This window comes from Thunnus maccoyii, chromosome 16, assembly GCF_910596095.1.
Source record: "Thunnus maccoyii chromosome 16, fThuMac1.1, whole genome shotgun sequence".
Classification (NCBI taxonomy): Eukaryota; Metazoa; Chordata; class Actinopteri; order Scombriformes; family Scombridae; genus Thunnus; species Thunnus maccoyii.
This window is the reverse complement of record NC_056548.1, coordinates 6,400,317-6,423,720: the sequence shown is the minus strand read 5'-3', so window position 1 is coordinate 6,423,720 and position 23,404 is coordinate 6,400,317. Positions and strand designations below refer to the sequence as shown.

General features: G+C 38.4%; 1 protein-coding gene across 2 annotated transcripts; it reads right to left on the bottom strand.

Annotated features, from left to right (window-relative positions):
* Nucleotides 1–1,929: 1,929 nt before the first annotated feature.
* LOC121880766 (probable carboxypeptidase X1) lies at nt 1,930–16,173 on the bottom strand. 2 transcript variants are annotated; one of them, XM_042388266.1, is made up of 13 exons: nt 15,577–16,173; nt 13,553–13,662; nt 11,920–12,059; nt 11,666–11,750; nt 9,973–10,123; nt 9,722–9,810; nt 9,423–9,546; nt 8,414–8,610; nt 7,186–7,365; nt 4,954–5,248; nt 4,589–4,728; nt 4,297–4,399; nt 1,930–2,601 (listed from the first exon to the last, which is right to left on the bottom strand). In XM_042388266.1, exons 1-13 carry the CDS (start codon nt 15,881–15,883, stop codon nt 2,273–2,275), a joined length of 2,250 nt encoding a protein of 749 aa, XP_042244200.1. In that variant the 5' UTR covers nt 15,884–16,173; the 3' UTR covers nt 1,930–2,272. The 2 variants fall into 2 exon arrangements, with proteins under 2 accessions (XP_042244200.1, XP_042244201.1); XM_042388267.1 differs by lacking the exons at nt 13,553–13,662; nt 15,577–16,173 and having other exon boundaries at nt 11,915–11,997.
* Between the last annotated feature and the right edge of the window lie 7,231 nt (nt 16,174–23,404).

Here is a 23,404-nt window from a genome sequence, read left to right as displayed (position 1 = left end):
CTGACTGAAGAATAGATAGTAACGTGTTGTTATGTAAGCAAAAGATAGACATAAACTACTATGCATACCAGCCTTTATGGAGATCCTCCTTTCATGTTTATGTGAGGATGATGCTCCGTGTTGAGCTGTCAGATGCCAAAATATGTTCTTCTGTGCAGTGAGCTGAGAACTAAAGGTGAACATCTGCTATTATGGGTTTAAATTAAGTAAATTTAGCGCGATTGAGCAACTCTGTTAGATTTGAGGTGACATTTTTTTTAAAAATCAAGAAGTTCTCTGAACACAGATGGAACTTAATAATTCTCAGCTCACATCACGGTCCTGTGTGTAATGAGGAATGCCGCTTTTAACACTTTGTACCTCAGTTTGAAGCTCAAAATGTGTGATCAGTCTGTCACAAATGGGGTTCAGTTCACTTTCAGTTCAGCCAGTTTCTTTTCTCCAGTTACTTACATTAAAAACACAGCCGATAATGGAAATGATTTGATAAGTGAACTGTTTTTAAAAGTGACTGAACTGAAAGTTAAAGGAGCAGCCATGCTGCAGATTCCCTGCTGCTTTTATTTCACTTATTCACACGCTCTTCGGAGAGAAGTGTCTTATCTGCCATTTTCACTTCAGGTATAGCAACTTAAGAAACCGGGTTCATTTTTAACAGTTTTTGTTTTGTTTTCTCTCGGTCCTGTTTTAACCTGTATGTTGTTGCGGATTAAGTGAATGTTCTCAGTATGCACTGTCACCTCGAGTGATCACAACTGGAGGAGGGGGTTCGCACTGTTGTTTCCGACATGGCTTTACACAGACAGTAATCCCAACAATGATACTAAAATGGTACTTATCATCACTGAAATAAAAAGTTAGCTTCTTTTGCACTGCTGACTGTTTTGTGTTTGAGCAAAGTATTTTTATTTTCTAGTTTTCTCTTTCTTTTTTTTTTTTTTGGTTCCAGGATATCTCTCTCTGCCTACCAGCCACTAGATGGCAGCCAAACTTTTAGATTCAAGAATACAGATAACACAAATAAGGAATATTTATTAGAGACATTGTGGTCCTGTTGGACTTCTGTCAAACAAACAGTGTTAGAGCAACGTTACAGATCAGACCAGCTGACACTTAAATCTTCAACTCAGTCTCTTTACAGATCAGATACATAAACATTTAATGGAACAAAACAAAAAAAAAAAAACAAGTGATTTTAAACTTTTATCATTCAAGAAAGACTTTCTATAAATGTTAAATGTTCACTATCCTCCAAAAAGTTCCATAACTTGTTTGTGTAACATTTTGGATATTATCATTTTCAATTTGTATCTTTTTTTTTTGGTATAAAAACCCTGTTTGGGAAGTATTCTGTCACTTTTGTAGGTTTATGTGACTGTCAGGGTCAGTACACCCAAATACATCGCTGATGAATTTTTCAATCACATTTTAATGGAAAGGTTTACATTTTTTCGAGCGTGTCTTAAAACAACAGTCAGGTGTCCATATGAACAGTGAAAGAGGTTTTCCTCGCTGTAATCATTCCTCCTGTTCTTACTGGCTATTAAAAGATCCTTCAAATGTGCTTTCAATGTAAGTGATGGAGGCCAAAATCCAGAGTGTGTCCACACAGTCATTTAGTGCAAAAATGCATTTAAAAGCTTATATGAGGCTTCAGCAGTCTGAGTTAGTCATATCAAGTGGATATCTGACACATTTACAGTCTTTTTAGCATCAATTCCCTCTTTGTGTTTCCTCAGACAGTGTTTCCCTGTTGAGCTGCGGTGGAAGTATAGTAACAAAAAGAAGGACTTTAGCACTAAAAAGACTGTAACATTGAAAGATATCTACTTGATTTGACTCATTTGGATGCTGAAGCTTTATATTAGCTTCAGATAAACCTTTAAAAACATTTTTGCACAGAAGGAGGACTGTGGATTTTGTTCCCCATCACTTACATTGAAAGTGCATCATTAAGGGATCTTCTAATGTTTCAATGTTCATTGGGGCAACTGACTGTTGTGTTAAGACAGACTTGAAAAATTGTGAACCTGTCCTTTAATGCTGTGATCACCATATGCACATCTATTGTATTGGTGTAACGGCAGAAATCTGAGCACATAAAACTGCCTGCGTGTTTTCAAATTGGGTGAAATGACCCTTTAACTGTGTCCTCTCAGTAATAACCAGTAGGGACTTGGCACTTTTCCCAGATGACACGCTTCTCAGGCTGAACTTTTTCAACCCATAATCCAGATCAGACTCAGAGGCTTCGTCGGCCCCTCATCCCCTCTCATACTCTCCGGGCCCCAGTGGACCGAGCTTTCCTCGCCTGCGCCTGCTGACTCTCCCTACGGCGGTTGATGGCCTTGGTGCTGGTGCGAAGCTTGCGGAGCCTCAGAGCTCGGAGACGCAGCTGAAGGTCCTGCGGGATCTTCCCTCCTCTGGCCCGGATCTCCTTCAGCCTCTCGATGGGCATTTTGGTCAGAATGAAGTCGCAGATGGTGGGATGCGGCTCCATTCCGACACGGCAATGACGCTTGGACGGGAAGTAACCCTTGGCCCAAACCACCACCTTGTACTCGCCCGGGTTCAGAAGACGCCAGTAGTCTCCGTCAGTAGCTACAGGAGAGAAATATAATAATTTAAAGAGAAAAAAGATTTTGTTATCTCTAGAGCCAAAATCTAAAGATAATGTTCCTAAAAGTTGCATTTGTGTGAAGGTTTAATGCACTCAGGAGTGGATTATTTGTGTTAGTGGAGAGACTGAGAGTGATAGCTTAGTGAAAATTAAGACATTTTAAATGTGGACATGAGTTATAAACAGTTAAAACAGTAATTGTTCATTCTCAGATTGTTTAATTTGTAGACATTTTAGGGTTATGAAGGAGTGAAAATATCCAGAATTTCACAGGAAAAAGGACAAAAATTGTGGTAAAGTGGTAAAAAAAAACATAACTTTGTGAAACATGGAGATTTTTTCTCCTTTCTCATCCCATCAAAGTCGAGATAAAATGCAAAATGCCCTTTTAACCCTTTTAGATCACATCCCTGTCATATCATGTACCTATTTAAAAATACATGCCAAAAAACACAAAAAATCCTTTTCTTCGTATTTTTATACAAACCAACCTTGAACCAACCAATGTAATAATATAATAATATCGTGACATCCACCCATCAATCAATCTTCATCTTTTAGTGGCTCAGAGCTAAGATTCATTATGACATTAAAATCAAATTCTTCCCAACATTATGTCCCGCCTGTCTATCCTGTTTCACTCAGAAATATAGAAACAATGTCACAAAATGGAAGTTAGATACTCTTGAAATCCATCTTGTGACCCCTCAGATTTATCTTGAGACTCTATGTGAGCCTCAACAGCCAAGTTGGGAAGAAGCCTGAGTGAAAGATAATCACAGGACTCCAGCTACAAATACAACTTTCAAGAAATGTCTCGTTGCATTTTGAAAAGCCTCTTGGTGGGGGGGATAAACTATTATTTCTGCTTTTTCAGCAAAATATTTTCACTGTATCAGTTTTCAACTCAGTTGCAAAAGAGCGATTTAAGTAAGAAGCTTTGGATTCCTGAAAAATGATCAAACTCTTTAAAGCTGTTTTTTCTCTCTACGCAGACAAACAAGCACACACAAGCAGAACTGTTTGTCTGATTCCTGAGAGTTTGGTTCATGCATGCTTTTCATGCCCTGAAAAAGATCCAACATGTGGTGGCACAATTACATTTTTTTAGTGAAACAAATTGCTATCCTGAACCTTTTTTTAGCCATCTTTGAAAACTCTTTTGCAGCTGCACTGAAAACATTTAAACATTTACGGGAATAAGAGAAAATGAACCAAGAACTGCAGCAGTGTTGTGTGTTTTTCCTTTTCTATTAGTTCTAGAAAGAAATACTTTCACTGATTAAGATGTCAACACGTTTAAGAATCTGTTCACAGAGATTGTCATTCAGTTGAGATCTCCACCGCTGGAATGACACACATCTGTTGATCTACGAGTGTTTTATGATGTAAAACACCATGTGACTGCAACTTCCTGGTTCAAGTCCAGCAGAGAACCTTTGTTACATGTGATCTCTCCTCCAATTTCCTGTCATCTTTTGAATGTCACTATCAAATAAATGTTATCAGTAAAACAACTAAAACTTAAGGGGAAAAAAACCCCATGCAACTCCAAACACACAAACGACACATTTACATCTCAAAACTGTGATGTTCCAATTATTTCACATTTTCTGTCATTCTACCCTGGTCACGAGAAAGAGAAGCTCACAGAGAAATAAAATCTATTTTCTCACCTGATCGGATGTCGTGGTTGTGGTCCTCCACTTTGATTATAGCATCTGCGATTCCTTTTTTGGTCAGTTTATCCCTCACGACACCCTTGATCCCTCTGTGAATCTGAGTGAAGAGAAAATGCTGCATTGTGAGGGCCCGAAGAGGAAATTAAAGGCAGAAATAATAAAAAAAAAGATTTATTCTGAAACAGCTTCAGATTGACAAGAAGAGGAGTCTGAGACGTAGCAGTTTTTAAATTGCTTTGTGTCATTTTCTTTTGTTCAGATGGAAAAACCGTAGAAGCCGACTGACCTGCTCCATATAAACGATCAGAGACTCTTTGTTGTTCTCCCACTCGATGGGAAGCTCGCTGGCATGAGGGAACTTATCGCAGGACAGCTCCACCGTCACCTCAAAGCAGTTGGTGTGCAGGTAACTGAAGTCATTCATACCTGCAGAAGACACATACAAGTCCACAGTGTGTTAAAGGAAGATGCTAAATTAAGGGCTTTAAATAAAAGATTTGGGAGACCCTAGATGTATAACATGTATGACAAATGATTGTCCTCTAGTCATTGATTGACAACAGCTGTCATCATCTCCAAGAGCAGAACACACATTTCTGGGCTGAAACCTCTCAGATGGTTTGAATCATTCAAAGTACGGAGCTGACTCACTGCCAGGGACGGTGTGCCAGGCTCCGCCATTGATGATGTTGTTGTGTGCTTGGAAGTCCTCGTAGTGGCAGATGCGGCGGTCTGGGTTCGCCAGCACCAGGTTGGTGGAGGCGTAGACGGTGGACAGCCAGCGGAAGAAGGCGTTGTCCGCAGTGGGAGTGTCTTCCTGGGGAGCCCAGTCACGCGTGCAGTCGTAGGGGTACGTAATCACCAGCTCGCCCCCGTGGAGGTTCGCACTGAGCACGAAGGGAATATCTTGCATCCAGTTGATGACGGCTCGAGTCTCCGGTGCAACCTGCGAGAGAAACGGAGGATTTTTTTCCCCATCATCATCAAACAAACTACACAATCAAGTTGGAAGCCGAGGACATTATCAATGGTGGAATGTAATAAAGTACATTTATTCAAGTACTGTACTTAAGTACATTTTTAAGGTACTTTACTGTGTATTTCTATTTTATGCTACTTTGCTATACTTTTACTTGACTACTTTTTCGACTACTTTTACAAAAGGGAAATATTGTACTTAATATTGCAATACATTCTTCAGATCAGATCTATATTTTACATGTAAAATGGGAGATCAATTTGTAATGAATTTAGTTCTTTTTTCACTTTGACATTAAAGGAACTTTTTCTGCTGATTCAAGGAATCTGATTCAAAAAAACAAAAGACATTCGAAAAGGAGCGAATACTTTTCACAGCTGTTGTATATCTGTGTATATATAATTAACATCATATCATAAATTAGCTTAATGAGTACTTTTACGTTTAATACTGAAGATAAATTTTGCCAGTAATATCTGTACTTTTATTGAAGTACGATTTTGAATGCAAGACTTCTAATTATAATGGAGTATTTTCATACTGTGCTATTTCTACTTTTACTTAGTAAAAGATCTCAATACTTTCTTCGCTACTGGATATTATTTCATATTATGAAAACAAGAACCAGAAAATACAACTGACTGTTAACTTTATAATTGTATTGGGTAAATTTCATATCTGTAAGTCAAATCTTTCTAAATCTCTCCCATCCTTTGAATTACTGAATTTAGAAATTACATTACAACCAACATAAAGTGTCTCAGTAAGGTGTTGTGCCACCATGTGTCGCCAGAACAGCTTCAATGCGACTTGGCATTGATTCTACAAGTCTCTGAACTCTACTGGAGGGATGAACACCATTCTTCAAAAAGATATTCCCTCATTTGGTGTTTTGATGATGGTGGTGGAGAGCACTGTCTAACACATCAGTCCAAAATCCCCATAGGAGTTCAATCGGGTTGAGATCTGGTGACTGTGAAGGTCATAGCATATGATTCACATCATTTTCATACTCATCAAACCATTCAGTGACCCCTCGTGCCCTATGGATGAGGGCATTGTCATCCTGGAAGAGACCACTCCCATCAGGATAGAAATGTTTCATCATAGGATAAAGGTGATCACTCACAACAACTTAGTATTGATTTGCAGTGACCCTTCCCTCTAAGGGGACAAGTGGACCCAATCCATACCAGCAAAATGCCCCCCAAAGCATAACAGAGCCCCCAGACCCCCTCACTGTAGGGGTCAAGCATTCAGACCTGTAATAGTTTTTCCTTTAATTTGTCACCCATCTGTATATATATACACACACACACACACACACAGCACATTTTTGGCTTCAACAGGGGACTTTTTACCAAACATTAAGTGACCACGCTCAGTCTTCAAGTAAAGCCTCAGTTTTCTTGGCTCTGATCATTTCCTGATTTGAGGACATTCAGAGTCTTGCATGCCACAGAAATGGAAACATTTCCTCTCCTCAAACTCTCAACACACAACTCTAACAAAAGCTGCTTTTCACTTTGCCCTACATTAAGTCCTGACGAACTGGTAAACTAACATCTTTCATATGTCACCTCTTTTTCTGTGGCAGTCTTGGGTATAGCACTCTTGAATTTGCATATTTATAATTTGTTAATATGTTAAAATCAGAATTTTACTCTTTTGTCTCTCCTCTAAATCACATTATTTGGCTTGATACTGGATGTCTTTAAAATCTTGATTTGTTGAATTGTAATTTTTATGACTCAAGTATCTTTAACTGACAAGTATTAGTGTTGTTCTCAATATCACCACCAGATGGCGCCAGAGTAAGAAATTTCAACTTCTACAAACATGCCTGAGCTGGTCAACAGTGTGTATTTATTGTTTCATTGTTGTGAAGCAGCAACATCTCTTACGGTGGCGTCTTCTCTGGTGTAGTACTCTGGGATGGGGATGTAGTGGTTGGGGACTTTGGATTTGTCTGCCGCCGCCTCTTGAGCGTCCCACATGATGTTGTTCAGGTCCGGAAAGTTACTGTTCAGGTCTATTCCGTCAAAGCTGTATCGTCCTTCAGCCCAGCCGGCCAGCTCTGAGCCCTGCAGCAGATCAATCAATCAATCAGAATAAAACTCACTTAGAACAATGGATGGATTCATGAATTCATAATACATACAGGACAACAAAACCGTGCCAGCATCTAGGATAAAATAGTACTCTGCGTATCTTAGAGTCTTAATGAACAACTTAATAAATGTGCCGTCTACCATGAGTGATGGAAGCAGCCTTGTCACCCATCAGTAACGAGATGCATCATCATTTTAACTAAACACAGGGTGCCAAACTTCATCATCATGCTCTTTAAAGAGTGAAAGAATGATAATAAGATTCAATATTTTGTTATCTTGTGTGAAGATATTCAATTATCTCTGTTCGCACCACGTTATATTGTGCAGACAAGTTAATATCCTGTCATGACAAGATAACAAAATGTCATCTTTCAGGACTTTAGGGGCTCTCTGCAGGTGTAACAGTGTAATTTCCGTGGATAATCTACATACAAGCAAGCAGCGAAGTTAGTCTGCCTCATTTAGTTTGAGGCTCCAGAAATTCCCGCATCCATCATCCGATCAGGTTTTAGCAAAATCAAACTGGTAGCCGTGGTGATTTAATCAACAGTTTTGATGAACAGCCAACTTGTAGTCCAACACATACAACACAAGGTACCCTGTGGAGTGTCAGACCCCTAGCGGAGCTATGGAGCAGTTTTTTATGACTTTATGAGATTATTTTTATGTCTCATACTGCACATGCACACATGCATGTCTGTGGGTGACGTGGTACACAGTCCTGCCAATGGTTTCACACTATTCCACAGATCTACAGGTGGCTGTAATGTGCCAAGAAACACAACAATGTGCCAGTGAAGGCAGGCAAGAAGACGACTGCAAGCCAATAACATGGACGTAAAGTTTAAACAAACCGTAATCCTATGCAGGATTTAAAATACTTTAAAAATGTATCATTTGAATTTGTCACACTTGTTAGATCTCAAGGATACACACAGTACGTTTTGGTGAGTAAACATAACTTTTGTATGTTTACATGAAAAAACCACAAGAAATGAATCACTTAATTCTGAGTCACCTTCTCGTAAGCTGTTTCATATCCATCAGGGTTCATGGAAGGCATAAGGTGGATTCGAGTCTCTGTGATCAGCCGGACAATACGTTGGTTGCCCCTCTTGTACTCTCGGCACATGTACTGCATGAGGTTGAGGACCAGCTCTCGGCCAAGAGCCTCATTCCCGTGCATCCCTGCCACGTATCGAAACTCTGGCTCACCTGCCAAAAGAGAAAATCAGAGACTTAAAGGTCTCACTAAACATGAAGCAACTGAATGTTGTTAGCTAAAGCCCAAAGGCACATCAGGAACACATTCAGTCTCTCAGATAAAACTTTCAACAGCGTGTAACTGTAACACAGTACTCTGCCAGTAATCATACATGGATTGGCCAGACTTGATGGCAGACATTCCTGAATATAAAGAACAAACCGGCCAAGACTCCAAAGACCCAAAATCTGCATGATACATCAGCATTTCATGTATGTTCTTACTCAAAAAGAAAAAATAAGCAATGCCTCAAGCTCCTCTTGAGTTTGGCACCAATGTCTATTTAACCATGAAACCACTGAAATGAATATCATCTGTTAACACCACATAAATAAACTAAATGCCCATCGGCTTCTCTTGGGAGCGAAGCAATTTCCAAATGTGTTTATGCCGTTTGTCTTAGAAGAAAGAAAGACTAAATGTACTCCACTTAATTATGTACACTGTTTGGCAAATGTAGAGCAGCCACAATTCACTGTTAAGACCGAGTCAGCATCTGAAGACAGTATGACAGAGATGACAGAGAAATGTGTCATTTTCGGTGGTGACTGTGCAGCCTCCAATTTCAAATTGTTATCAGTTTATTTACATAAGAGAGGCCTCCTCTGCAAGACACCCCAGCCTCCCTGTGTGGCGCTGCTGCAGAAACAGGCCTGTGTAAACACTGGAGGATGTTGAACTGGGCCGCTGAGCAGCTAAACTCTGGGTTACTTGATAAACCTGATGAACTCTGGCTCAGAAGAAGAGGTTTAATTGAGCTTACCAAGTTCATGTTTGCCGGGATTATCTGAGATCTCCATGACGTAGAGCTTGAGACCCATGTAGCTCTTCCCTATGGTGTAGATGCGGGTGATGTCCGGGCACTCCTCGGTCACAGATTTCATGAGCTTCGGGGGTTAAGAAGACAAGCTGGATTTAAAGTCTTCAAAGGGTTAAATCTGAACTGTGGGGTAATCTGCAGCTGTTAACATCCTGAGTAAAAACCCTGGCATTCACTTTATGGGAAACACAGTTACTCATCGTGTATGTAGGGCCTCGCAGCTATTCTTCACGCTCTCTAACCTTTCTCATCTCTTTGTAGTTGTGGTGTCTGAAGTCCAGACCGTCTTTTGATCCTTGTTCTTGCTCTGAAGAGTAGATGTCATGTGGATCTACGAGGAAACAGAACATTAGGTTTTGTAAACTTGGTTTCCTTTTGTTGACAGACATACTACCCACTAATTCTTTACAAAACAGCAACACTTTAATGTATTTTGACATGTAAGTCACTATGAACATCTTGATAATTACTAACACTGAGTATTTTTACCTACCCTCAACACGACAGCCGAGTATCTCAGCTCTGAGGCAGATGGTGCCGTTGACGTACCAGGTCTGCGGGTTGATGCGGATGAAACGGGCAACGGTGGGAACTGGAAGGACTCCAAGCACTGAACCCTCTGGATACTGATTCCCTACAAATATCTGTACACATTCAATGTGGCATCATATGGCTTGAACAATTTAAGGATCCCCTGCACAAGTGTACTAAAGCACTTACATGTAAGGCTGCACAACGTCATAAAGCTGATAGAAAATGACATATTTTTATCATGCTAGCAGCACAGCTCTATGGATGGCAATGTCAGTCTTTTGGTCCAACCACCACTTTGATCCAGACTTAGATATCTCAACAACTATTGGATGGATTGCTATGAAACTTTGGACAGACATTCATGGTCCTCAGAGGATGAATCATACTGACTTTGGTGAACCTCTGACTTTTCCTCTAGCGCCTCTAGCAGGCTGACATTTGTAGTTTTAAGTGAAATGACTCAACAACGTTTGGATAGATTGCCAAAATATTCATGCCCCCCTCAGGATGAATTGTAATAACTTTGATGACTATCAAACTACCATTGGGTCATATCTTTAATTTGTCCAATTATTTAGTTTATGACCAAATACCTGTACAACATTATGACCTGACGAAGATCCAAATAGGATCGAAATGTTGTCCTGATTAAATTTTGTGGCTTGGAGTAAGTGTGCAGGGGCAACTTTTTTCATTAACACCTGTGCAACAAGTTACATTCCCATGAACCTCTGCTGTACTTTGTTTAGTGCTAATTAGCAAATGTTAGCATACAAAGATGGTGAACATCATACCCGCTAAACATGTTAGCATTTAGTTTAAAGTACCGCTGTTTCTAAATGCAGCCTCACAGTAGCTGTAGACTTTAGTTTTGTTAATCTGTATTTGGATTTTGATCCACATGAAAACACACATACTGATGGACAATCAGTCATTTTTTTCATCTACGTGCAGAAGTACAAATGGTAAAAATGTTCAAAACTGCCCTGGAACTGCACCAAAACCAAATCACATTCTTGAACTAACTTTTAATAAATTCTGACTGACATCTGTTACAAGTGTTAGATACTAGCAGGCTAACAGACAGAAATACGGGACTGAAAACATGACCTTCTTGGCAGTTATGGACTTTAAATGAAAAACAGAGCACTGAATATTTTTTTTCACCCTGAGTTCCTAGAAAAGAGACCAGACTTTTCCAGAGAACTGTCCAACACACTGACAAGTGGTGTTTTTGGTTGAGGTACAAACCTTTAAATTTCTTTGTATTTCGACTCGCATCACACATAAACCTTCATACAGGAGCACTTAAATCTGAACATTTAGATTTTGGCATAGTAGAGGAACTATTTGGCAACTGACGTGAAAAAATGAGTCCTTCTCTCAACATTCATTATCTTTGATTTATATGTTATTATAGGTGTCACATAGTCTGTTAAACTGTTATGTTGTCAACCACAAATTTCAGTTTCTTGCTATATCTATAACAAACCCCATTTGTTTTCATTTGAGTTATCCCTTAGACTGTTTTGCAAATGCTACATATTTCCCTTCGGCAAAAATTCTTCAAAAAGCTGCTTTCCATCTGTTTGAGGTCCAATGGATACGGCAGGTACATTCCTTATATCAAAGAGTACAAAAGTCGTTCTTACTGCTTCATCTGTCCCATTCATGCAGGTCTCCCAGTCCACAGAGTCATTACTCAGCTGGACCTTGTAGGATTGGACCCAGTCCCAGCTATAATGAACACAGAGAGGACAGATGAAGCTCAAGAAATCAATACTTCATATGCCTCTTCAGTATCAACCAATTACTTGTGTAACCGATCTTTTTTTGTGTGTCAATCATTAGATATCTCATTTTGGAACAACAGACTCTTCAGATCTTGACGGTGATACTACCTGACCTCCAGATGGAGTTTCGGCCTTGCAGGATGACTCCAGTAAACAGGGTGAGGTGGAGGGCGTCCACCTCGAGCCACTGGTGCCGGTCCTTGTACTTCGCACACCAGGCTCCATCGTACTCATCCCCATCGTGAATACCAGACTAAATCAAAAAACACGTGTTACACAGAAATATTTGTCGACTGCAAAATCCATTAAATCTACTCCAAAAAAAGCTCTTGGCTCTGCGTCAGTGAGAAGCATTGCATAAGTTTTTGGTATTGACCTGATTGTAAAATAATTGCTTTCAGACTGCAGAACAAGAGGGCGGCGGCTGTAAAATAGCACTGCTGGCTCTACCTATTACAGATTATCTTACTTTATTTCCAAAAGACTCCATTTGTAGAAAAAAATGTATAAAAGTAATCGAAAAGAAAATTTTCTGCAACAAATGCAGCCACTGAAGTTTGTTAAACTGATGATTTTACACGCCAATAAAAGCAAACAAAAACCAGCGATGGAGTGTGTGAGCAATTTATTTTATAGTCCAGTAATATCAGGAATAAAGACCAGGCAGTGACATTAAAATGGAACCCATGAAGAGAAACAAAATGATAACATTATGTAAAAAAGAATGGACATTATTATCAGAATTCATAACCAGCTAATATATATTTTGAGCTGTTATTTGTCCAACTTTACTTTCAAAATATGATAAAGGAACAAATGTATGTCTTTACAAAGACTGATGTACAAAAACCTATTATGGTAATTAAAGTTATCACCTTTTCATAACTTCATTTCGCTCTTTTTGATATAATTTAGAGCTGAAACATTTAGTCAATTAATCCAAAAGTTGATCTACTGAAAATTAATCAACAACTATTTTGATTATCAATCAATCAATCGTGTCATTTTTAGAGCTGTAATGATTAGTTCATTTGATAAAAAAGTAATCTACTTAAGAATTATTTTGATAATCGATTAAATGTTCATTTTTGAAGAAAAATGTCCTAATTCTCTGATTTCAGCTTCTCAAATGTGAATATTTTCTGGTTTCTTTAGTCCTCTATGACAGTAAACTGAATATCTTTGGGTTGAGAACTGTTTTTTCTGACATTTTTCTCCACTTTCTGACATTTCATAGACCGAACGACTAATCGATTAATCGAGAAAATACTTGACGGATTAATCGAGAATGAAAATACTCGTTAGTTGCAGCACTAGTCATTTTTCAAGCAAAAACTGCTGTTGAATGTGAGAATTTGCTGCTTTTCTTTGTCTTACCCGATTGTTAATTGGATATTTTGAAGTTTTGAACTGTTGTAATTGTTGTTTGGACAAAACAAGCCATTTGAAAACATGACTTTGGGTTCTGGAAACTTTTTAATGGCCATTTAAACTATTTCCCGACATTTTAAAGACCAAACGATTAGTCAGTTAATCGAGAAACTATTAGGCAGATTAACTGATAATGAAATACAACTGTAATTGTATTTATCTATATAAATACTGTTTTATTCATCTGAACTCAACAGGATTGCTCCAAAAGAACCAACATGTCACTCTGACGTCTCAGTATAATCAAATGCAGTGACACTTCTTTGAATCTCTACAGTATAAGTAGCTGTTCATTGCACTTTGATTACGACCAACCTGGATATTCAGCCGCCCCCTGTGAGGACCCAGACCAGTCCGCTCAAAGGAAGAAGCCCTAATCTGGCTGTCATCAACCCGCAGAGACTCCAGGCCGAGAGGAGGACAGTCTGGAAGAGAACCACAAAACATTTAGATAGATACAATCTTTAAGTTTGTGTTTGGAGATGCAGAAACAGCTGTGGATTGACTGCTGAGGGGTTAAAAATTCTCTTTCTGGTTCCTCTGAGTAAGCAAACTCTTGGCTGATGTAATTTGAGGTCCCAGCGGTTTTTATATTATGTGGAATATCCCTAATCATCCTGGATCAGCACAGTGGAAGTTTGGAGGCCCTCTCTTCCTCCTCCTCCTTCTCTAGTTGTCTGGGGGAGTAGAGGAAAAGTGGACTGCAGATAAGTGAATCCGTGGAGGGTTTGAGTGTAATTTGAGACGTGGTTAAGGGCCAAGAAAGAGTAAAGTCAAACGTTTAGCAGAGCAGGGAGGATGAGAGCTACAGCTGCAGGGAATTTTATGGCTTTGAGAACGACGAATAACATTCCCAACAATCACAAACACGACCTGTTCTGGTAAAACAGCTTTGTTTGTTCTCAAAAGATGCTTTCACTGCAATATCTTCATAACTACAGAGAAAGGTGGTCCAATGAAATTCTCTGTTGTGGGGGAGGGTTACATTAGAATTTCACACAAACTGACAAATCCATGACACATATTTAAAGCTGAAACAAATATTTGTATAGTATAGTTAATTCATCGATGAGTCAATCCATTTTCGCACAAACTACACTGATCCCAGTTTTTTAAATGTTAACATTTACTGGTTTTCTTTGTCTTCTATGACAGTAAACTGAATATTTTGGGGTTTTGGACTGTTGGTCAGACAAAAGAGGCAATTTTCTCTTGAGCTACAGGAAACTGTGATGGAGATTTTTCATTATCTTCTGACAAAAAATAATTGTTAGATGCATCTGTAAATATTTTATCCACATGAATCCAAGACAAGAAGTATAAAAGTATTCATAAAGAAACATAAGACCACATATTTTGGGAAATTCAGGTTGTGAGCTCAAACAAATGTGTCAAACAAACCGTGAACCAATATTTGAGTTCACTAATCTAAAGAACTTTTTCTTCTTAAATTCTTTTTAGAGCTGAAAGTTGATTAATTGATTAGTCACTCAAAGAATTAATCTGCACAAATCTTGATAACTGATTATCATCTTTTCCCCAGAAAAACTGCAAAACTGGTTCCAGCTTTTCTTTTCACGTTCAAATATGTTGGTTTTCTTCATCTTCTGTGGCAGTAAATTTAATACTTTTAGGTTTCTGGGTTACAGGAAATTGCAACACTTTGATTTCCTTGTGGGTATCTAGACTGCCTGTTCCATCTTAAATCAAATGCAATATCTCAGAATTTAGGAATTCAGTGAGCTCTAACAAATGTGGCAAACAGCAGGAAAATTATGTGAACTAATATTTCATTTCATTTCCTTAATAAATCCTGAGCTGACAATTTTGATAACCAGTTAATTATTGAAGTCAATTATCAAGCAGAAATGCAAAACATTTGCTGGTTCCAGTTTATCAGATTTGAGGATTTGCTGTTTTTCTCTTTTGTTATATGATAGTAAATTGATAATCTTTGAGTTTTGGACAAAACAAGCAACCTGAAGACGTCACTTGGTGCTCTAGGAAATTGTAACAAGCATTATTTACTACTTTATGACATTTTAGACTAAACTAATAACCAATTAATCCAAAAAGCTATTAATAGCTTCATCGATTGTGTAAATAATTGTTACCGGAGCTCCAATCCTCTACACTTGATTTAGAGGTTTACACAGGCTGAGCTGAGGAGCTTGTAATTCAGACGCTCAACGAGTCCCTGAAGGCATCATTAATTAACTGCAATTAAATAACATTAATAATTGGGTTTAATTAACCTGAGGTTTCTCTGGCTTCACGGAATAAGTGAGCCTGGACTTTTTGGCTGAAGTTCAGAAGTAGTTTGATCATTTTTCTCCTACCAAGTTGAGGTTTCTCATCTTCTGTCTTCTTGTCATCTGATTCTTCTTCTTTATCGCTTTTCACTTCTTCGCTGTCTTGCTTGGTGTTCTTGGTGTCCAACTGTGTGTTTTTGACAGTGGTGTTGGTGAGTAACTTTGTTTCTGCTGCAGTTTGTCCGTCTCTGCTGCGAATCTGCGGCTCCACAGTCACAGATTTTAAAGTCGAGTTGATCGATGAATAAAAACTCTCAGTAGCTGCATCGTTCATCTGCACTGAAAAACCTCCCAGAAGAATCACAGCAGCCAACATGCACAATGACTTTTCCATCTTGCTCTTTGTTTGCTGCTGCAGAGTGGGGGGAGAAAAATCCCCGGCCAGTTTATGTAGAGATGACAAACCTCCATCCACATCCCTCCTCCTGCTCAACCCCTCCTCTCCTCCTTCCCTCCTCCCCTCCTTCCAGCACTGCCAGATGTTCAAGTATCCTATCAGACGCTTAACATTGTTGTATTATGAGGAAAACATGTCATATAGTCATAAGCAAGATAACAAATAGGCGTCAATGTGTGATTTCAGAAAACACGGTCTGCTGCCGCCGCCTGTGCTGGCTGCAACACGTGATGCGTTCAAGGACGCACCATAAAGTCCCAGTTTGAAGAAGCAAGGTCACAATACGACTCAAAAAACATTTCTAAATTACTCATGTAAAATGTTTTATCAAATTAGGCATATCGGAGTAAAAACATGCATGTTAGTAGCTATTTAGACAGTGAGATGTTTAGATGTTGCTTCAGACATCAAAGCTGCTGTACAATTTGTTGCATCTTTCTTTTGCGCTGCAGATGTGAGCTTTTAATTTCCCACAGCACTGTAAGGCAGCAATTGACGCAACTTGTGGGACGTAGCAGTTACAGGCTGCCCTGTACTAAATGATCAAATTATCGTACATTATGGGATTTTTAGCGTTATTGATCGTATGTCGTACAGAGAGCAAAATTATCGTAAACATTCGATAACTGTTGTACATCTGGCCATCTCACCCTCCCTTCCTCCCTACCAGAATTCCCGCGAAAAACAGTTTACTGTTTACATTATGTGTGCATCAGTGACCCATATATGTTACTAAGTGCCACATCAAAACGTGAAATTGTTGCAAATATAAAGATACTGTATGCAAAATTCACGGTAACGCTTTACTTTGAAGGTCTAATTTTATAATAATATCCTGGATTTTTGCTTGTTTTGGGTTTTTTTTTGTTGTTGTTGGGGTTTTGTTTTTGGTTTTTTTGGTAATTTGCAGGTTGATTAACAGTTGATTTTTAGGACATTTGGTACAAATTATAGGAAAAAACTGTAAAAGTGTTAAGTTGGTTTAGTTGGTGAGCATTCTTTGGGTTCACAACCTAGTAGATTCATAGTTAATAAACATCTTAATGAATTAGACTCTTGACTGAGAACTTTTTGTTGTTTCGTACAATTTGTACCAAATTGCACCACCCTCTCTGTAAAATGCCCTAAGAATAACTTAAATACCTGCAAATATCTGTGAAAATTACCCAGGAAATTAGTACAAAATTAAAACCACATTTGTTTCATTTGTTCCTTTTCCTCTTTTTCTTTTTTCTTCTCATGAACAGCGACGAATGTTTCAGGAATTCAGGCTGGACAAAAAGCTACTAAAGAACTTTCAAAAGCAACACAAATTGACCAAAGAATTGTACAATACAGTGATACAGAGGACCAAAAAAAACATTATGATTCATTTCCAAATCTAACTGTTTCAAGACATGGTTAACAGATGTACTAGTTCTGTATTTGCATTTCTTTTGCTGGCAATTCCATTGATTTGCAATGATATATGAAGCTTTATCATGAAAGGCATAATGACACTTAAATACTGCAGTAACGGTTGAATATTTTCAGTATACTTTATACTGTTATGGAAAGACAAGTTCTGTCACGTTAGATTCAGTCCAAGTGCAAAATCATCACAAATTAAATTGTTAATAACTGTTTAGTTCATTTCAAAATCAGTTTTTTGTACTAGTTTTATTTTCTATTCTTGTAGTTGGAGAACAAGAGATTTCCTTTGACACTAAATACGTCTCTTTTTTTGGGATGTGAACTTTTCTGGCTCTTATAGATGAAAAGATAGTTTGAAGTTGAATGATGGCACCTTTTTTAGGGGATGAAATATAGATTATGTACAGTAAAGTACAGTAAAGTACAGTACAGGTTTCTTGGATCTCTCAGGACCTGAAGTGGGAGTCCAACATCAACTCTGTCATCAAAAAGGCTCAGCAGAGGATGTATTTCCCGTGCCAGCTCAGGAAGTTCAGCCTGTCTCAGGAGCTGCTGATCCAGTTTTACACTGTCGAGTCTGTTCTCTGCACATCCATCACTGTCTGGTTCAAACAGGACGGGAACAGACCAGCAGTCTGCACAGTCAACTCTGCAAAAAAGATAATTGGTGCCGACCTGCCAAACTTCCAAGATCTGTACACATCCATAGTCAGGAAACAAGCAGGGAAAATCCCTGCAGACCCCTCACACCCTGGACATAACCTGTTCCAACGTCTCCCTCTGGTAGGCGCTACAGATCACTGTTCACCAAAACCAGCAGACACAGGAACAGTTTCTTCCTCCTCACTGTCACACTTACGAACATTTAACTTATTCATCCAACGCTGACAAATATATATCAAGCAGGCTGAAACTGTACACAGACGTGTACACATGCAGATACTGTACATAACCACTTACTATATATATATAAATTAACTTATTACATTATCCATTCAGTATTTATTTCAGCACTCTTTGCACTTTTACACACCTTTGCACTACTTGTATCCTTGTTTACAGCCTGCAGAAACTGTTTGAACTGTATATAGACATTGTATCTATCTATATATCTATTTTTTCACCTACTTGCTTGTACATAGTAGTCATATGTTAACATATCTCTGTTCAGTTTGTTGTCCTTGTTTTGTCTGTATGTCCTTGTGTATCTTCCTGAACATTGTTGTGTGTAAGCACATTGCGAGCCAGAGCTAGAAACCAGAGTCACATTCCTTGTATGCTTGGCCAATAAAGCTGATTCTGATTCTGATTCAGATGTTAAGATTCTTATCCATTATGCAACACCATCAGGGAGGCGTCTGATCGGTCCCAAATGTATTCTGCAGCATGATAACGACCCCAAACATCCAGTCAGAGTCATAAAGAGCTATCTGCAGCTACAAGAAGGAGGAGGATGCCTCAATCCACAGAAGAACTGTGGCAACTTCACCAACTTCTGCAAAGTATCTGAAAAACTGTGTGCAGGTGAACCGAAGAGAACCGCTGCTGTTTTAAAGGCAAAGCTGCTCACAGCAAGTGTTGATTTCATTTAGGTTTCTTCTGTTTATTGAACTTTGTATGAAGTTAACTGATAAATAAAAACTAGTCATGGCATTATTTTGGAAAGCATCCTCACTTAGTGTTTTACACAGTTCTGTATATCGTGCAGTTGTTTCACCACAAAAAAGAAATAATGAAGAGCACATCAGTGCAGATGCATCTTAGAAACTTAAGACCATATATACCACAAGCCATTTTAACCATAAGTGACATGCTTCTACAATATACAGTAAGCAGGTGTGATTCTGCACAACATTTCTGTACTTTTTTTTTTGTTTTGTCTTGGGTCTCTTTAGCCTTCAGTACCATAGTGATTCTCTCTGAAACTTAACAAATTACAAAAGACTTTAATGTGTATTTTTAGGATTTCCTCACTGCTGTGCGTGAAGGAGAGAAGAATTCAAATTTTGGTTTGTTGCATAAAGTCAAAGACTCTGCTTGGCAGGTGCATCCTGTCACTGATGTTTCAGCAAACTGCCATATTGTGCCATCATCGGTTCATATGATGGTTCGAACTGATATCAACCCACTCAGGATAACGGTAACTCTTTTTTCAGGGAATGGGGTCATCTAATTGACGCCGCAGTCTTGGTTTCATAACTTTATTCCTTTTCGTACTTTACTGCTTGTACTTAAACATATTTTATATTTTCTGTGCAAAGTTTGCTCTTACAGTTTGTTTTTTTTTTCCATCGTCAGCTCCTGTTTCTTCTTCATTTTTGTGGTGATTTCAGGCCCTGTTGGGATCCTGTGAAAGAAACAACAAAAGAAACATGCATCAAGAAAAAACTTGTCTTGGGCAGGGCTGCCCATCAGTACCAGTGACTCAGTGATGACTGTCATTTTCCGCAGATTTGCTCTGAAAGAACAATTTCCCGACTTATGCAAATTCAGTACACTCCCAAACTGCTAATTTTCTCTCTCTACCCTGTGTTCGGACATGATCCTGCATTTTTCATGACTCATGTTATCCCTCATCTTCCTCTCTGCCAAGCATTTATTTTCTGTAACCCAGCTGACATTTTCTTCAGCTTGTTCTGTTCCCAAGTCATGACCTCCAGCTCTTGCTGGTAACTGAGATTTCCTCAGACGAACTCCTGCCATTTCCTGAGAAACATCTAATACAAAACAGTTGCAGTTCACTCCCTTAATAACAATGATAAAAACCAAACAGCCGGTACATCCTCAAATGTTGCACTTGTATTTTGTTCTTCCTGTCGTTCAATCTTTGGTCTTTGTGAGTTTTATTGCAGCAACAATACAGATGCTGTTTGGTGAGCAATGTTCCATAATCACTAAAGTAAAGTGCAAATTAAATGTGACAAACACACCAAAAAGGAACACATCTTCTCTTGTTTGTCTACTTCCTTTCAAACCATATATTTTTAGATTGTCAGCAAACCATCACATCTGTGTTGTATTTAAGTTGTACTGTCAGCTTTTACACATCCATGTTACTCATTTGGTTGTCAACATCTGGTTGATTTAATAATGCCACAATGCAAGACGGCATTAAGACAAACAAGGAGTCACTCTCTAAGCTTTATATGACTGTATCCCTAATGGTTTGTGTGCATCTGTACACAAACAGTCTAAGCAGTGGATGAGGCTTCCTTTGTTTGTGTTTCCAGGTTTGACTCAGCTTCATGGCATCAGTCTCTCTGAGAGCATGTTAATGATCTTCTCTTCAGCGCAGAGTCTTCTGTGCAACTCTGGATTCATTCACTAAAGTTCGGTGGAAATGTTCCAACCGCTGCTTCAAACTAGGGTTTATATCCAATGTTTTGTATCTAAAAATAACTGAAAGAGAGACAGAATTTTAATTCCACTTCGTCTTAGGCGCACAATGTCAGAATGAGGTAAGAAAATGGATTAAAGATCCCTTCCAGACAATGTTTTATGATGTATAAAATAAAATACTTTCATTTGAATATGGTTTTTCCACAAAAAAGTTCAGTTACGTTGTCAAAATCCTTAAAATGACATCTACTCCTTCTTCTAAAAAATCCTGAATCTATGAATATGCAATTATTTTTCATTCCACAAGTTTAACTGCTTGACACAAGACGTCTCCTACTTCACTGTAAAGTCTCTTCTCAGTGTTTGTGCACTGGAGGCTTCAAGTTTCCACATCATACTTCTGTACATTGAATGTTGTACCAGGTTTGGCTCCAAAGCAGTTGTGGTGTCACAAATCATGTTCGTAGGTCCACACCTTAAAGTCAGATTTAAGATGAGCTCAGAGAAACTTTCCACTTTCAGCAGTTGAATGTAAAACAGCCTTCTAGTGTCAAACTGCACATACATCATTCTGCACAGTGAAGCTCAAACATCCAACTTGAAGGAACGAGAAGAAAAACACATTTTTGAGTGGAGGGGGACTTTAAAGATCCTGCACACTTTCATGTGTTACGACCGTCTGAGGATAGATGGTGTATAAATAAGGCCAACTTTTGGGCTACATAAATAAAATTGACTTGCCACAGTTTTGTGCATTTCTTTAATGTGTTAACATCAGAGGTCTTAGCTCTTGTACAGTGTCTTTGACAAATAAAGGCTTCGCTAATAACTGAATAGATGGGACTCCCCAAGCAGTCCTTCAGAACTGAAAAAGCCTTTTGGATGAAAAGTGAAACATCTTCAAGAATCCACAACGAGTCCAGTTGTTCTCAACTTTTGGATACACCACAACCTGGATGACTGAGAATCCTCACAGACGCTCTGCCAACACTGTATACTTCAGGGTTTTGTAAAAACAGGCGTATGAATATTTTAAAATGCATGTTTTTTTCTGCAGGAGTTGTTTTTAAAAGTTGCCTTTTATTGATAAGGCCAATATAAAAAACATTTTGATCCACTGAGGGAGGTTGAGTATTTCTGGTTGATGTTAGGGCTGCAACTAACGATTTTTTTCATTAATCATCAGTCAATTAAATGTCAAAAATAGTGAAAAAATTCCCGTCGTAACTTCTGAGAGACCATGGCGACAACTTCAAATGTTTTGTTTTGTCTGATTGACAGTTCAAAACCTAAAAGATCATTCACACAACGATGAATAACAAAGATAAGCACAGCAAACCCTCACACTATCTTTGCTTGAAAAATAAAATTATTAATCAATTACCAAGAGAGTTGATGATTATTTTTCTGTCAATCAACTGATCAGTTAATCGACTGATCAGCCCTAGTTGACATTTTTGGTTTCAGAGTTAGACAAGTCTAAAATAGAAGTCTTTTAGGCCGAAGTGGATTCAAATATAAACTACATTACACAGGAAATGGCTTCCATCTGATATGCAGATAAAAGCAGACACCTTCAAAAACCACACACACACAGGAAACCTACTTTCGTAATATTAGTCATCTTTTTCTGAGAAGTTGCAGTGACAATAGTGCATCTGCACTTTGTAGACAAATGATATGACCCTTAAAAGAATCAGTCACGTGCAGTTAATCTTATTTATAACTTATTTGTCTGTTTGAGAGACGCTGTGTGGAGGAAGCAGTTACGATGCTTCACAGACGGAGAGCAGTCAGACAAACCCTAATGACCAAAGGATGATGATATAAAGGATGAACGCATATGCAGGTACAACAAACATCCATATATGTCAAAGGTCTTCTGAAAACCTGGTGATCCTTGTGAATGATGAAAGCTCGATATTGGATTTTCTGTTAAACATTATATATTTTATCTATCATCAGTGCACGGACCTAAATAATATGCTTCATGAGGTTTGAGTATTTCTGCCTTCTCTTCTGACTGATTTAACATTTTAGGGTGCAGGGTTTTGACAATCCTTTATTGTTACTATGTTTCTATCCAAAATCTAAATCAGAAAAATCACAAGAAAACATGTTTGTGTAAAAATGTGTGAAATTATGCAACAGGACCACAAAGTAACACTGATAGTTGTGGCTCCAGTTTTCAGAACTGTTATTACTGTTCACTCACCACAGCACTACACCAAACCAGTGGTACCCTTAAAACCAGGAAATGTCCAGTGGTGGAAAGTAATTAAGTACATTTATTCAAGTACTGTACTTAAGTACAATTTGAGGTACTTGAACTTTACTTGAACATTTCCATTTAATGCTACTTCATATTTCCACTACAATACATTTCAGAGGGAAATATTGTTTCTTTAGTTATTTTTCAGATGAAGATTTGACACAATGGATAATATAACAAGCTTTTAAAATACAACACATTGTTAAAGATGAAACCAGTGGTTTCCAACCTTTTTGGCTTTTGACGTCTCACAAAAAGCAGTGTGTAGTCGGGGTCACATTTCAGATGTCTATGAGTTGTTAACAGCTCCACCAAATAGTGTTTTTTCCCTCTAAACTTCTCACATGGTTTCATTTCAATAAATGTTCAAATGATCCAATATTTCATTAAAAATCAAAGATTAGAGAAAAAGTCCAAAAACTGAAAACAGATTT